General features: G+C 36.1%; 1 protein-coding gene across 2 annotated transcripts in view; it reads right to left on the bottom strand.

Moving 5' to 3' along the window:
* WDR72 (WD repeat domain 72) overlaps positions 1 to 2,165 on the bottom strand; it is a 191,467-nt gene extending 189,302 nt beyond the window's left edge. For both annotated transcript variants that reach the window (XM_028100465.2, XM_088024800.1), the window contains exon 1: positions 2,013 to 2,165. In XM_028100465.2, coding sequence (XP_027956266.1) covers positions 2,013 to 2,165 — 153 coding nt within the window. The remainder of the gene's footprint in view (positions 1 to 2,012) is intronic.
* Between the last annotated feature and the right edge of the window lie 15,833 nt (positions 2,166 to 17,998).

A 17,998-nucleotide genomic window follows, 5' to 3' on the forward strand; every position in this document is an offset into this window, starting at 1 on the left:
GCTCCTCACTGGCAGACTTCACTAAGAAGTCTTTGGGAGTCAGACCCTGAGCCTGGAAGCAGCATGCATAACAGGAGCATGTGATGAGAAACTTATTCTCCACTCCCCTATAGCCTGCAATCCCACTACCCGTGGACAGGGAAAAACTGAGATGTGGTCCCAATCCCCTAATAAATACTTGGATACTCCAAGATCTCCAGAACTTAAATCACCTCCTTTCCCTTCTTATTCCTATCCTCTAATCACCTCTATTCCTTCTACAAATCCATGATATCATCACATCACCAGTCCCACCCACACCCAAACCCTAAGTCAGTAAGGTATCCTTGACTATTCCTGCCCCCTCGACCCACACTCCAATCAGTTGCTCAGTTCCACACATTCTTTCTTCTCAGTATCTTTCCATTTTCATCTCCTTTTCATCCCTTCTGTCCCTGATTTGGTTCCTACTCAAAAACTTTCTTGACTAAATTAATGAAAAGGTTCCTACCATAGTCACCACCCTTTATCACTTCTCTCCCTCCCTTCACATTATACCCTTCACATTAATACCAAATGATAGTCTCAATCACAAATATACTAATAGAGGATTATGTCATCTCCTTGCATAATCTCAAAATCCCTAATATTATCACTGCTTTTAATTAGCATGTGGCATTAGCTCTTGCTAGTTAATTTTTTTTTTTTTAATCTAAATCCCTCAGCACTTCAGGTACTCTGAGTACCTTGTATCACCCCATCAGTGCACTGCATCAGCCTATGTCCTTCCTCTACTACACTGCAGCCCCTTGGACAGCCAGGACCAAGTCTTCTCATCTGTTTGAGCCCAGGTACCTAGCGTACCACCTAACTTATAATATGTAGTCAATAAATGCATGTTGAACAAATGCTGAATATATACCAGGAACATAAAAAGGCATGTAAAAAGATACAGATGTGAGGCTTCCAGATTTCTTAAGCTTATTGCAACCTACATATTATAAGACAATTACTCCAGCCGGAAAACACTATACTTGAAACATTAAAAAGCATAGCAAATCCATTTAAGCCATTTAGAAGTGTGAGTTTAAACTCTAAGATATAATAAATGTGAAGGCCACTTTTCAAAACTCAGCTGTTGCAATAATACCAGTTCCTTCTTTCAGGAATGTTCATAAACACTGAGCTGAGCTGGTCTCCTATGCAGTTGTTGGCAGTCCTGTAGTGTAACTCTTCTGTGACAGGAGGTGTTAATTAATTACACTATAAAATAGAATTACAATTAATTGTTAATTTAGGTTTTAAAGTGACAAACTTTAAAGGCTAAAAATAGTCTTTGATCTTTAAAAGGCTTCTTAATGAGGGCAGTATACTTTAAGTACATCATTAGTTTAAATGTTCAAATTGGGTCCAGAGGCTGCTAGCACTAAGCAAATATCTATTCCAATATGTTAAATGTTTATGACTTGGGACAGGCACAATTAATTGCTAATCAATGGGCCAAATCCTAGGTGAGGTCAGGTTCTGAGATAGGAAGACAACAATAGTAAATTGGATTTAGAGCTTTTTGATGTGATCTTTAAAAATCACATGCAAGCAGAGACCAAAAGAATAGCAAGAAGGCCAAACTGACAGAAACACCCAGATAATTAAGATATTATTCATTTAGTTAATAGCAGTTTCCAAGGGTGCCCTTTGTTTAGATTAATGAGCCATAATTTTTAGAATTATACTTACATGTCTGTAGTTCAGTTACTTAAACATATAATTCAGGATGTAAAATGGTAAAACTCAGCATAGCTTAAAGGGTGATAACACTTAGTTGGTAGCTAAGATTAGCAATACTCATAATCTAATTTTCAAATATGATCTTGATCTATTATTTTCTCCAAATTCAGAAGTAAAACCAGTTTACTGCTTCAGTGAGCACCTTTTTAACAATCATGCAAAACTCCCACCGTCATGGCAGGTAGAAGCAAGTTATGCTTATTTTGTGAGTGCCATCTGTTTTGATATGAATCATTTTCACTAACCTTTAGTTCAGGTGAGAGATTCCAGAGACAGAGTTGACCTTCTTGACTTCCAGTCACAATGGTTTGCTGGTCATCAGTGATCATGATGGCAGTGATGCTGTGTGGAGGGGCCTTCTTCCCCCAGAGTGCTACTGCCTGCAAGGAGGACTTCATGCTGAGAGGATCCTGAACAAAGAAGAAAGTGGACAGAGCCATCATTCATACATTTGGGGGACTGATCATGTCACAAATGGATTTACCATGATCTAGACTCTGGGATGTATTCTCCCAGAGATGGGGAAAAGAGTGCTTCCCAGTCAATTAGAGGAGAAGGCAGTCAGGAGACATTGAAATTACCATGCCCAGTGTTAATCCATCCAACAACAATGACTTTTAGCCCAGTTTGTGATTATCGATGCTGACAAAGACAAGCGTAGAAATAGTCTACCCACTCCACACATGGATTTGACTATGGGTGATCCTGACTTGCTTCAAAGTCCAGCGAGACCTCTCAAGAAGATTAGAGCTGGCTACACACTATAATTTGAAGACAGCTTTGCATACTCTCTCTCTCCCCAAAAACGTCATCACCTCGCCGAAGTAACAAATATCTGAACTTTGTGGTTAAGAAGTAACTCTTTTTTATAAAAACAGTGTTTCCTAGTCTTCAAAGATACATGTTTGACTCTCCTGGTATCTGTCATATTCATGTTCCACCTATATTACTTCTAATAATAATTTTTATTTCACCTGTTTTTGTATTTGATATCTTCCTCAACAAGAATTTTCATGAAATTACTACCTTTGCTTGTTAGTTACAAGGGTTAAGATGAATAGATACTTGTCAAAAAATGCTTGCCTGTGTCCCACCCAAAATGATCTGAAATATACCTAGCGATATGTGCATTACAGTCTGGGACACACTAAGTTAAATGTTTCCCCCATTCTTTTCTGAAATACAAATAATTTGGTGATGAATAATGCTTTAAGTGTTTAAAGTAGTTTAGTAAGTTTCCTCTTATGACTTAATGGTATATATTTAGTCTCATTAAAAATGTCAAAGATGAGAGAGGGAGGAAGATACCAAACTTACTTCCCATGTTTAGCTTACTTTCCATGTTTGGCTTGAGAAAGTTAACAAAATGAAAATCTTCTGTCCTACAGGACTTCTGTTATTAAATTTTATGGTATTATTATTTATAATGTTTGATTACACATAGACACACACACATGTAAACATGACTATGCATTTACACCATGAGCACAAATTCGATGTAGGCAGTGCTTAACCCATAAGCTGGTTGCTTTCAAAATTTTATTTATCATTCAGTTGTTTGGTATTCAGTATCAGTTCCTGATGGTTTGCTTCTTAGCTCAGTACACAAGTGGTCCCCAGGTACCACGAAACCAAGATTTCTATGGGAACTATTTGGAGCTTTGCAATTCAGACTATCAGAACCACACATATTAATCACATTACTAAACTAACCAAAGAGTTCTGGTTTTAATAACCCTGTAATCTGAACTTGGACTTCTACCTCAAACACAGAGAAACAATACTGTGAGTGTGCGTGCGTGTGTGTGTGTTTTCATTGTTGCCTCATGGCCATGCTTGTAAATAAGTCTAGGGAATTCGAAGCAGTACAAATCTAGGAAAAATCTGAAACAGGATCTGAGTCAGTTTAAGTGTTAATCTCCACTTAAGGACAAGAAGCCTTCCTTACTCGATGAAATGGAATCTAGAAAAACCCCAACACTACTTGGAAAGATAAGGAAGCTTATTTCCCAATCTTCCAAGAAAAATATGCCAAATCTAAACCACAAAACAGGTTTGGAATAAAAAATATTGTTATATATATGATGCCAGAATCCCCACATGCAGAAATATATGTAAATAATTGTTCTCAGGTCAATGATATCAGTGGGAGGCCTCTCAAAAACACTACACACTTATTAGGATATCTCAAATTTTTAAATTAAAAAATCATACCAAGTGTTAAGAATGTAAAACAACTAGAACTCATACGCTGCTATTGGAAATACACAATGAAAAATAGTTTTGCAGTTTTTTTATAAAGTGAAACATGTGCTCAGTACATTACCCAGTCAATCCACCCCTAGGTCTCACCCAAGAGAAAAGAAAGCAAATATTTATACAGAGAGTTCTACATGAAGGGTTTTATTTATAATAGCTAAAAACTGGAAACAACTCAAATGTCCATCATATGAGGTGAATGGATAAACAAATTGTGGTATAGCTACACAATGGGATACTATTCAGCTATAAAAAGGAATGAATTCTTAATTTGCACAACATAGAGGAAACTGAAAATAATTATGCTGAGTGAAAACAGTAGCTAAAAAGAATAAATACAGTATGACTCCATTTGTATAAAATTCTAGAAAATTCAAATTACTTTAGGACAACAGGAAGCAGATTAGTGGTTGCCTGTGGACAGGAGAAAGGAACAGGGATTACAGAGATTGTGAAGGAGAATAAAGAAACTTCTGAGGATGGTAGACATGTTCATTATTTTGACTGCTGTGATTGTCTCATGAATGAACACATATGTTAAAACATACACAATAATACACTTTCAATACATATATATAGATTAAGTATACTGCATGTCTATTACACTTTAATAAAGCTTTTTTCTTTTTTTACAAAGCATTTTGGAAGATACTTTCACAACCAAGACTGCATACGGGTTTCATAGAAACAACTCCAGTGGCAAATAAGCTTGCAATAAGAAATTACAAACCATTCAAGAAAACAATAAACCATTAGTAAACAGAACCATCAGTATCCCCAGAACTAATAATAAGAGAACAATATAAAACTTATTGTGAAAGAAGAACAAATATGTTAAGTTGCGATAAACTATTAATGAGGGGCACCTGGGTGGCTCAGTCGGTTAAGCATCTGCCTTTGGCTCAGGTCATGATCCCAGAGTCCTGGAACTGAGCCCCATGTCAGGATCTCTGCTCAGCAGGGAGCCTGCTTCTCCCTCTCCCTCTGCCTGCTGCTCCCACTGCTTGTGCTCTCTCTCTGTCAAATAAATAAGTAAAATCTTTAAAAAAAAAAAACTATTAAAGAGACAAAAGAAGAAACCTGAAACCTTAGGAAAAAAGACAACCTATAGAAAAATAAACAGGTAGAATTTTAAAGAAACAAATACTACTTCTAGAATAAAATATAATCATTGGAATATAACAAATGTCAAGAGAATAAATCAAAATAGACTCAAGAGAGAATCAATGGACTTAGAGATAATTCTCAAGAAATTACACAGAATAAAAAAGGCAAGGAGTGATTAAAAAATAGATGTTAAGTGAAAAAAATCAGAGAGTTAAGATCAGAGATATTAAGAGCTAGAGATAGAATGAGAACACCCAACATTTATCTAATATAAGCTCCAAAAAAGGCAGAACCCTTTCCGTTCCTGACTAGTTCAGTCCTAAAACCATTAGGTAGAGAAAGCATGTTTGGAGTGTCAGAGCTCAGTAGTGTGAGGAGGGCATCTATACAGGAGAACACGTGGAGTTGGAGCCCAGGGAGGATGAGTAAGATGCCCAAACGTGGGCAGCCCTGTGTGAGATGCACAGCCCAAGCAGAGTGAAAAGGGACAACGTGTGCAAGACTGTCTCATACTGGGTGTTGGAGCCTGAACAAGAAGGAAGGAGTTCACACCATGAGAATGATAAAGGCAGTGGCCCTGGTGTGGAGCTCAGAAACCACTGCAAGGTGAGAAGGGCATTTGTATGGAAGGGAGAGCCAGTGTGGAGTGCTAGAGTCCACTCAGGGTGAAGATGGAGTTTACATTAGGTAGGGAGGTACTAACAAAGGGGAGTCAGAGGATGGGCAAGGATGCCTTGGAATAGAGTGCAAGAGCCCAAGAAGGTTAAGGAAGGCATGCCTGCTGGGGGAAGTTCAGCATGTCCTGGTGGTATGGGCAGGGGTACTACCAGAAAGTGTAACCAGATATAGGGAATACAGTGGCTGAGCAGAGTATTCACATCTAGGGTCACAGCTCTACAAGGGATGATGAAGCCATATAAGGATCAGGAGGACATCCACACAAAGGGCAGGGCAATAGCATTTATAGAAAAGTGGTTCCGTTCAGAGTAATTGATTAAATAATTAATATGTGAATAGGATAACAGGAACCAGGTTTCTTACTATCAGAAAACAGAGTTGGAAATATAGAAAGGAAGAAAACTAGAACAATCCCTGTCGTGTTGCAATGGAATCAGAGGTATTGGTATGAACACACACACACACACACCCACACACACCCATGTACACACTTCTCATCTCTGTTCCCTGAGGGCTTAGGAGCAGCAACACTCCCATAGCAACAAGCTCACTTAGCATCTTCTAAATACTATTCTTTACTAAAACAAACCAGGGTTTCTTGGGAAATTGGTTGATGCCAGGCCTGGAGCAGGGAAAATACAAGATGATATTGGCACATGTTATTGTTGAGAGCAAGAAAGTGCTCACAGTGAGGGGACACAGCAAAAGGACACAGAAGCCAGCTTGAATGAGTGCCCACTGGCCAAATTATGGACAATATGAGCATCAAAGTGAGTAACACTAGGAACAGATTGAAACTCATTGAATAAAATGGGAAACCACGGGTTCATACTAATTACAAAGGAAATAAAAGCATAACTTCACACAGGAAGAGCCTGGCAAGTAATGGAAGTAAAAATGATCAGTGATGGGGCAAATCAGATTCACGCACCACCCGATAGGATGCCGTGAGAAGAACACGTGTTCCTACAAAAGATGTGTGACCTGAATCTAATCACGATGAACACAAATTGAAGGACCCTATGAAATAATTGAACTGTAATTTTCAAAAAGGCCAGGTAAGGTCAAAAAAGTCAAAGACTAAGGAATGCTCCAACTAAAAGACTCAAAAGACATGACCACTAAATGCAAGATACGGGTCTCACCTAGATTCTCCTACTATAATGGACATTACTGGGATATCTGGCAATACTTGAGTGGAATCTAGGGCTGAACAGTAGTTATATATCAATGCTAATTTCCTAATTTTGAAGGGTTCATTGTGATTGTGTAGGGGAATATCTTTGTTCTAAGGAGTACAAACTAAATTCTTAGAAGATGGAGTAACAGATTGGCAACTTGCCACTATTCTGTGTACAATACTTACTGTTTACCCCTAAGTTTGAAGTATTTTTTAAAGTATATTATTAAAAAATTAATGGGTCTACCATTTTCCATAATATTTCAAAGATATGAAAACTTAGATTTAAGAATCCAATGTGTTAAGAAGGATCAAAATAGAAATAAATGGACACCAAAGCACATCCTAGAGAAATTGTAGTACACTACAGCCAAAGCATGCAAGAAAATAAGACAAACAACCTGAAAAAGGAACAGCAAGTGTGCTTGCTCAAAGAAGATCTCTCCACAGCAAAATTAGGGCCAGAGTTACTGGAGTATTACCTGTAAGTGCTGAAGATGAATGTCAACCTAAGTTTTTATACTTAGTTATCACTCAAAGTGAGGGCAATATAAAGACACTTTTCCAACAAATAAGGCCTGAGAGAGTATAGCATTCACAGCCCTTGCTGAAAGAATTACAAAAGGATGTACTTTAGGAAGATATAAATTAAATCAAAAAGAAAGGAATAAAGTGGAATACAGATGCAATTGTGAGCAAGGACACTGGTAAACACACAAGCAAATCAAAATGAGCACTACCTTAAAATAATAATATTAATAATGATGAAGATAATTAATTGGAGAGTTAAAGAAGTAAACTAAAATTAAAGAAGAGGAAATGGATCATTCTAATATTCTTGTACATTTGGGGAGTGAGCAGAAATACTTTAAATTTTCTTAAGGTAAGAATTCATGACAAGATATTTAAAAAAAAATAGCGTATAACTTCCAACCAGTAGTGTGGTAAAAGGCAATAAAGAAAACAATAGAAGAAGAAAAAAAAATTAAAGCAAAGAAACACGGAAAATGGAAAATGCAAAAATAAATGGTAATTCACATTTAAACATACCAGAATTTACAATAAGTAGATGAGTTAAACCTGCTAGCTAAAAAACAGGGGTTTTCAATGATAATATAACCCAGTATATCCTACTTATAAAAAATTCCTAAAGTATTTACACAGTAAGACTGAAAATAAAGGCATAGTATAACCCAGTATATCCTACTTATAAAAAAATTCCTAAAGTATTTACACAGTAAGATTGAAAATAAAGGCATAGGCAAGGCTATACCAGGCCAATAGTAATGAAAGAAAACTGGTATGATAGTGGACAAATAGTCTTTAAGGTAACAGTATTACTGGGAGAAAAATGGTCACTATATAGTGATTAAACAAATTATTCACTAGAATGGGATAACAGTCTCTACTCTCTAGGTACCCAACAGCAGAGCCTCAAAATACATAAAACACAATCTTGCCAAACTACAAAGAAAAATCAAATAGATTTACTATTAAAGAGGAAGATTTTGTATATCACAATCAGTAATAAGCAGATCAAGTGGACAAAAAAAAGTAAGGGTATAAAATACTTGAATTTGCATTTGTAATATCATGGACACATATAGATTCCTGCACCCAGCTATTAAATAAAAGCACATTTTATTAAATCATGCACATGATATTTATAAAACCATGAAACATGTCAACAAATCCCAAATGATTAATATTATATAGGCAACATTACCTGACCAAAATGAATACAGATCTGAACCTCCCCTCCTCAACACATACACACACAGACAAAGGTTTCAAATGCTCCCTTTCTAAATATTTCGGAACTAAATTATATATATTCCAAATGTACCTTCGGCTACCAAGAAAACATAATACAAATTAAATATTAAGACCCAAAGACAGTGAAAACTTTGTATAATAAAATTAATCTTTCCAGATGTGTATGTTTTAGATTAGAAGTGAAAATATAGCCTTAAATGCATATATTAATATGAAAAATTAATGAGCTAAACATCCAAATTAAGATTTTATATAAAAGATCAAGGTAAATACAAAGAATGCAAGACAGACAATACTATACATTAATATAATAATATTTTTTAAAAGAAAATAATCTACGAAAGCAAAATGCAGTTCTATGAAAGGAGAAATAATATGAATTATGAATAAATCTATGGCACATTTTATAGAGAAGAAATTAAAAACACCAAATATATATATATATAAAGAGAAAATGGTTGTAATCAAAATTAATATTTTAAATGGAAATATAAACAACTGTATATCAAAAATTTGGAAAGATTAAGTGAAATAATTTTTTACAGAAATATAGATCACTGGAACTGAATGGACATGAAATAGAAAACACAAATATACCTGTGACCTGAGAAATGGGGGGCATAAAACTACACATACATACACATACACACTTACCCATTTTAGCAAAAACTTTCTATTGGAGTGTAATCTTGGGGAATCAGGAGGCACAGTCATACATATGAAAACATAGAGAGTAGACCCTCTAAATTCTCCTAAGTAAAATGACAGCTCACATAACAGTTCACTTGTGTTCACATCAACAGATTAGAGAATGAGGGAGCAAGAAGCAAAGAAAGTGGGAGCATAATGATTTCCAGCTAAAAAAAAGCACAGAACAAAAGGTAAATCATAGCAAAGAAAAAGAAGACCAAAACCCCCACAAAACCTGTTACTCAAGCTGCAAAATCATGGGCCCAAATCTTCATCACTCCTGAGGGCTCCATTCCAATCCAGGACAATTATTACCCATCATGGCACTGACTGGCTGAGTAAAAGATGATGAGATGGCCAATACACTCTGCTTAAGAAGGCAGAGAAGGAGGGTGCCTGGATGGTGCATCGGTTGAACACCAGGTCATGATCTCAAGGTCGTGAGATCAAGCCCCATGTCAGGCTCTGCGCTCAGCATGGAGTCTGCTTGAAATTCTCTCTCCCTCTGCCCCTCCCCTCCTCACACACACACTGTCTCTCAAATATATAAATAAATAAATTTAAAAAAGGTAGAAAAGCAGGAAGTAGTAGTTTTAACAATTCTAAGACAAAGAGTTAAATGGTAAGTTTCACTTATCAGGGAAATTCACTTTGGGAGCATAGCTCATTCCCCTGAATAGGAGGTAAATGTGATACACGTGAGGATCACAAAGCTGGTAGTGAGAAGAACTGCAAGGGTGTGTTTAACATTCTGTTCCTAAGAAACACTACTCCTAACTTTGTATTAGTCTTTGCAGCTTAACTTCTAGTATTACAACAAAAATCACCATCTGAAAATCATTTGCAATTTGGCCTCACTCTTAGCTTACTAACATGTGCTTCTCAGAACTAAGAAATGGTAGAAAAGGGAGTACTCAGGGTCACACTGTTCCCAAGGAAACTGGGCATTTTGTGTCCATAAGCAATGTACGCTTGGCTCTTGTCTAAAGGACTCTTCTGTCACCTTTTCAATCTTACCTGGGAAACTGGAATCAAGGAAATTTGTCTAGACTGCTAAGCAGAGCTGTAGCAGAAACAAAGTTGAGGAACATTAGCCAGAGAATTAATACATTTGTAATGATTAACTATCATTATGCTGAAGATATAATAATTCCTGAGGTGAGTTATTTATATCCCTGTTACTCTGGAAAATTAGCTTCTCTTATTTGAATCATTGCAATGTTCTCTACCCAATAACCAGTCCCTTTGTATTATTCTGGTTTCCTAAGTTCCCCTAAAATTATTTGCTCTGCAATGATGTCTCCCTAATGAAATGAAACACAAGGCAAGGATACAGGGCAGGCCTTGGTTAGTACAGTGCCTCTCCCATAGGTACTTGAAAAATGTTATTTTAAATTTAAATAATATTATTGCATTGTATGATTTTAATGCTTCTTTCTTCTATATTCTTTGTGAATATGGGAATCATTCCTCAATCATTATTATATTCCCTACAGTGCCTGAATCACAGTGCTTTGAACATGAGAAAACAATAAATCTTAGTTGAATAAATTATTTTCTTTATCATTTTTCAGTCCTATACTCCAAAAGGAGAGAGCTGATTAAGATCAAAAACTTTAAATCAGGTTAGACCTAAATGTGAGTCACTTAATCCCTCCGCTCCTGTTTTCTCATCTCTAACCTGGAAATGATAATGATGCCTAAATCAGGGTTACTGTCAGGGTGAAATGAGATCATGTTTATAATGTGGAAGACAGAGTGGTATTGAGCAAATTACTATTATTGTTATTTTAGCTCCACACATCTGGATCATGGCAGCAGTTACCATGTATCAAACTTTTTCACCATTACCATTTGCTTTATTCTTATTAAAATTAAATTCATTTCAAATTCACTAGACTTTAAAATCCTCCCAAGGCAGGGACCTCTGTCTGTTTTATCCATTGCTATATTCTCAGGGCCCAGAAAAGGATTTAGGACAAGCAGGAACTCAATAACTATTTGTTGAATGAATAAATACATGAATGGGAATGTACACTGTAGTCTGAAAACTCAGGTCTAGTAAAGTGTCCGTCCAGGCAAATGTTTACAAATGTTTAATACCTAACAAAATACAAGGCATTTGGAATTTAGAAAATCAAATAAGTCCAGAATTTCATAGATTAAAACCCTTAAAAGTCATAGGATTCCCAACACATTGCAAAACAAAAAGCACCGAGGTCAAAGCCACAGGAAATCAGACCTCAACCAGAATTCATCCTGAATGATCTAGATTGCTAAATACAGTGAAAACAGACCTGGAATTCAGAGACCTAGGTCTAGGGCTGCCATAATTATCTTTATTTCCGGATTATAAAATTAATATGTAGTAAAATGACGCTACCACCTGCATTGCCTACATTTCAGTATTCTTATCAGGAATAAATTCAATGATATAAGTAAAAGCATATGGGTATAAATACGCAAATTATGCTATCATTATACCTTGCACATATTACTCATATTTTATAAACGCCCATAAATCTAGAATTTATGGCAAGAAGTGGTCTTAGGAATCATTAATCTAATCCCTTTCACTTATAAGTCAGCAATGAGAAATGTGGTCTAGATAACTCTTAAGATCACTTCTAATTCTGAGATTCTGAGAGACTAAGCAAATTGTACAGTGAGAGTAAGTAACTGATTAAAAGATTGTACATCTCAGAAGTCACTTCTTTCCCAAACTCTCTTTTCTTTTTTTTTCTGGAAAAAATTTAGAAAGTAACTCCAGAAACCTAGTGCCTTGTTATCAACAGAAGAGAGAGCAAATCCACAATGAGACCCTGTACCATTCCCCAGAAACTGGTCATCAAAAATAAACCTCAAAGGGACAAAACAGTCTATTGTAGAGTCTCTAAGGGACACTCTGTGTAATGGAGGAGAATATTGCCCTGTTGCAAATAATTACGTGTCTAGACAAGTTTTAAATGCTTTGGAAAAGGATTACAAATCTCTATCATAGCCCTCAATTTATAGATATTGTATTCCAAATTTGATTGCCTGAATGATAGTTTGGAATGTCTAAATTAAGACTATGTATAGATGTTTACAGGCCTTTAATGACTTCTAAATCTGGTCTATTTAAAGGCAATTTAAAATAAACACTCTCACTGGAGAAAAAAAAGTGACTTCAAAAACAAAACCAAACAAAACAAAAATACTTCCATGGCCAGGGATAAAGTTACAGACTCTATTATAAAGGGCAAATAAATGTCCTTCATTTGGATCTTAGTCACAGTACCAAGTACAACATTTTATATTTTGATATTGTATTTTGCAATTTATATAAGCAATATGATCAATAGTTCATCATACAGTCAGTATAATATGAAAATAATCATATAAACACACACACACACACACACACACACACACACCTCTACTCTTTAGTGACTCTCAAATAATTTCTACACAAATTTTTAAGAGCAGTCTACCCAGATATCACAATGGATTTTCAGGATGAGAAGATGAATGGCCGGGGCACCTAAGTGGCTCAGTCGTTAAGCGTTTGCCTTTGGCTCAGGTCATGGTCCCAGGGTCCTGGTATCGAGCCCCACATCGAGCCCCACATCGGGCTCCCTGCTCCGCAGGAAGCCTGCTTCTCCCTCTCCCACTCCCCCTGCTTGTGTTCCCTCTCTCGCTGTGTCTCTGTCAAATAAATAAATAAATAAAATCTTAAAAAAAAAAGAAAAAAAGATGAATGGCCTTCAAGAAGCTCACAACCCATAGTTTTAAATTCTTTGGAAAAAAAGCATGTAAATGACTCACTCACTAAGTATATAGTTATATATATATATATACACACACACACATATATGTGTGTATAAATATATCCCACCCAATGTCCCAAAGTGGCTTCAATACTATGTAACAAGCGTTCTGGACGTTCTGGACGCTTATGAGAACACAGAGCCTGTGTTGTGACCTATAGAAAGTAGTTGATGTTTCAACTTTCCTTTCCTTTTGATTTTTGTCCCCTTCTTCAATAACATATAGTCTCTCAAAACCCCTGTCATATATATATATATATATTTATTATTTTGTCATTTCTTAATAGTATAATGAAAAACATAATTTTGAGGAAAAAGATTATTTTAGATCTAGTAATTATCAAAGTGTGTATTATAAAGCTGGTTTTGATACAGTTTAAATATGTACAAATTCAATTTATACCTAATTGAAAAAAGAACATAATATTAAATTTAAATATATTATTTACATATATAATATTTAACACATTAAACTTTAGGTATATGTCAAACAAGACCAAAACTACTTTTGTGAAATATTTAGATTTCCTACCTTGTATGGTTAATAAAGTCAAACTGTTTGTTTTTTAGAATTTCAACATTTTGTTTCTAAATAAGAGAGATTTCAGACTGTTACTTACAAATGGTTTTTAGTCATTCAAAAAAAATGATGTTTGTGACTATATTTACATCCTAGAAAAAAACCATACTCGTGAAATCATTGCAATTTTCTCCTTTTTATATTTGTTGGTTCTCATATTGAATATCCATTAATATTAATATAATATTGATTTCTTGTAAAGATTTTACTTAGATAGAGTGAAAGACAGCACAAGCAGGGCAGAAGAGCAAAAGGAGAGGGAGAAGCAGGCTCCCTGCTGAGCAGGGAGTGGGATGCAGGACTCCATCCCAGGACCCTGGGATCATGACCTGAGCCGAAGACAGATGCTTAACTGACTGAGCCACCCAGGTATTCTTTTAAAGTACTAGTGACAGCTGGATGTTCCACCAGAAGAATCTTTCTCAGATGAATGCACCCAACAGACTCATGAACACTTTGTAAAGTGAATATGCAGAATAATTGTTTTCATTCACTGACACAGGATTTCAACAGTAGATTTCTCTGTGCTTCTTTTCTGTAACCATGACAGAAATTAAATAAATCAGAGCTTCCCAGCTGTATGCCATGACACATCCTGGGTTGTGAAGAGTTGATAGGAGGGGTAAGAGAAATTGAAACCCACAACCCAGTATGTGTACAAAGATAATCATTTTCTGTGTTTATACTTTGACATGAAAAAGGGTGAGAAATACTAAATTAAGTAAAATTTGTCAAATAACATAAATAATTTAAAGTTGTAGAAGGTCCAAGGCATTACAGAGTTTGGAAAGCCATACTCACAATTAAGAAATAAGCCTATCTGATGGATGCAGCCATGCTGATAGCCACTAACTATGGCACAAATTCACATGATGAGCACCTCCCAAGTTGTTTCATTTTCAAGGGAAAATGTTTTTAAGTAACTATTTTTAGGTGAAAATAGCAAAGGGTGCTATTTTTTCACATTCTCACTCCAACAATGTGAGCTTCCTGATCAGCTCCCAAACCCACTGGGGCTCTTAAATCACCTGGGGGTAAAACATCTGCAATACTGTAAATTACAGATGACAAAGGATGGGTATGTCTTTTCATTGTTTGATCCCTAGTCCCTAGCACACTGCTGGCCACATACATGACATTCAATAAATATTCCTTAATGACTGTATTTCACCTTAAAATTGGAGCAAGATTTCACTGAAACTAGAAGAAAATTTAAGGATGTAGAGTTTAACTCTTATTTTGCTAATGAGAAAGCAGAGGAAAGGTGATGTGACTTTCTTAAAACCAGAGTCTTCTTATTCTGGTAGAACTTATATTTTGGGGGAAGTCAACACCCTGGCATCCCTCTTTGTGTGCCACCCAAATGGATGGAAATAATAAAATTTCTCAGTATAGGTTCATCGTTAGGTTTACTTAGCAGACCACCATCTCCATTAATTTAGTTTAAAATAGTTTATTGTGAAGAAAAGAGGCAAGAAAATAAAATAGAGTCAGATAAATCTTGGTCTTTTTCTTCCCTTAATGGCTATCAAATATCTTTGAGCCTCAGTTTTCTCATCTACAAAATGGGGAAAATAATTGGAGAATTGGTGTGAAGATAGATGATTCTATACAGAGTAAGTGATTTCTGTAGAGAAAACACCTATCATAATTATTTGTTCATAACTGGCACTCAGTAAATATTTACTGAATGAATGAATGAGGCTATGAATCACGATAATTTTACATAATGGACAGAGAATGTGACTATTACTTTCTAGCAATAGCTTTCTTAGTGTGAGATTTTCTTCCCTACTTTTGCAATACTGTCACTACAATTTCTTTTCTCTTGAGAAAAGAATACTAGAACATTTGGCCACGAAAATGTACAATTGTTATTATTCTAAACTCTATGATTATCTTAAAATTACTGACTCCAGGTCAGATTAGGTTTGCCAGATTCAGCAAATAAAAATACAAGATGTCCAATTACATTTGATTTTTAGATAAAGAACAAATAAATTTTTTTAGGGTAAGTGTGTCTCAGGCAATATTTTGGTCATGTTTACAGCAAAAAATACTTTCACTGCATAGAACATACTTATAAAAATTGTTTATTGTTTATCTGAAATTCAAATTTAATCAGATATCCTGTAGGCATCCTAGGGCCACTGGCAATCCTACGCCATGCCCACAGGGAGCCTTGAAGAACACAGTGCCTGTTCTTCCTTCCTTCCACAGATGAGAATATGAAGGCCCAGGAGAGTTGCTTACTAAGCCCAATTCAAAGAGAGCAGCTGAGAGAACCAACCCATCCAGAATTCTCCCTCCGCACACCATGACAAAGACAACACAGACTTCCTTTCCAGAAAGTCTTAGTAATCTGCTAGGCAAAGGTCTTTATTATTTTGGTAGTTTTTTGAAAAATTTAAACAAACAAACAAAAAATAAAAAGTCAAGCAAAACAACAACAATAAATTACTCTTGTGCATTCAAGCTCCAACATGGCCTCCACTGCTTTTAAAAGTTGGGCTAACACACTCCTGGTCCTTTCTCCATAAATAACGATACCTAGCAAGTATAAGAAAAGACAACCCACCATTACAGCCCCCATCCTTCTGACCTTCATCTTCTTCCCTAACAATTTGTTTTTATTTCTCTGACTTGTCTGGGGCTAGCAAGATAATGAGTATGATGCAAATGTGGTTTTGTGGGTGGTATCTACTGGACGCTGGAATTGTTTACCTTGTCATAAATAACTTCAGAGACACGCCCATATACTGAGTCTCTGCCTTACAAATCTCGAACCCCTTGACTGAGGACAGCCAACCAAAAAAATACAAACGGTAAAGTCCTCAGTTACCATGCACGAATTCTGAAAATAATCTCCTGATCAAAGTAAACATATGTGAGGAAAATAAAAGCAGTAAAGCAGTTAACAATCTAAGCTTTGGGATAAAACAGATCTGGGTTTGAATCTCAGATCTGCCATTTATACAGTTTTATGACCTCTCAGAATCCCATCTCCAAAGTGGAGGGGGATCCCAACGACTTTCTTCAAAACTCAATACATGGGTGCTGAGGGACCCGAATAATTTATTTCATGATTCTTTCCTTCAATTTGAGCCCAGAGGGAGTTTTGTTTCTAATTTTAGTGTTTAGGTTAAAGCGCTTGGAGTATAAAATCCATCAAACTGTACACTTGAAGTGAGTACAGTTTATTGTATGCAAATTTTTACCCTAATAAAGTTGAAAAAACAAACAGAGATTGGATATCAGAGTAAAGTAGTTTGGCCAACATCACACAGCTAGCTAGTAAGGGACAATAAATGGGGGAGGGCAAATAGGGCTTTAAGAAGGAACAAGGAATAGAAGTAGACTGGAGAGAAAATACCTGGGTGTCAGAGTAGGCCACAGCGCAAGCTACTTTAACCCCCAGGAATATGAAGCAAGCAGCCTCAGGATTCCACAGGAACCAAAGGGTTCCTGCACAGCTGGTCTTGTCTGCCAAAACCTGTCTGTTTGCAGATGCTCCTGAAGCAAAAAGGTCTTATTTTATCAACAGATTGTAATCAGATCACTCCTTAGAAAAGGTTAAAAAAAATGTTTTTACTAAGTCAAAGACTGCCCTAAGCATATTTAAATAATACATAAAATTCTATTTGGTCTAGCCAGTGGAGCTTGACTATTTCAGAATTAACCCCTAACCAACATCAAAGCCACGCTCCTCCAAAAATGTTATTACTGAGTGATTAGCTGCTACCTAGGAAACAAGAAAGTACTGTGTCCTAGGTAGGGAATGCCTTAGCAGGTAAAGTCAACGGGAAAATAACCCAGGGATAAAGGAATGAATTAAACAGATAATGCAAAATCTCTGAACTCCAAGCATCCATGAGCTAGAACGTGTGTAAAACCAACCAACCAAGGCATCACATTCCTATCACTATACCGACGAAGTTTCCATCATAGCTTACAGCTCTTGTGGGCCAAAGGTTTTCACAAAATATTACCTTCCAACTTCACCTTCGTGTTCATTAAGCCATAGTGAAACAGAGCTAACACAGCCAAATTAATGCCAAGAGTGTTCCATTTACAGTCATTGTCAAAGAGATGAGCATTCGGCTGGTAAAAGAAACACGAGGACAACTCATTTCTTTCCTTCACTTTTATTTA

Source organism: Eumetopias jubatus, unplaced genomic scaffold (genome assembly GCF_037043125.1).
Source record: "Eumetopias jubatus isolate StellerSeaLion01/CBP00866 unplaced genomic scaffold, mEumJub1_p1.0 scaffold_7, whole genome shotgun sequence".
NCBI lineage: Eukaryota > Metazoa > Chordata > Mammalia > Carnivora > Otariidae > Eumetopias > Eumetopias jubatus.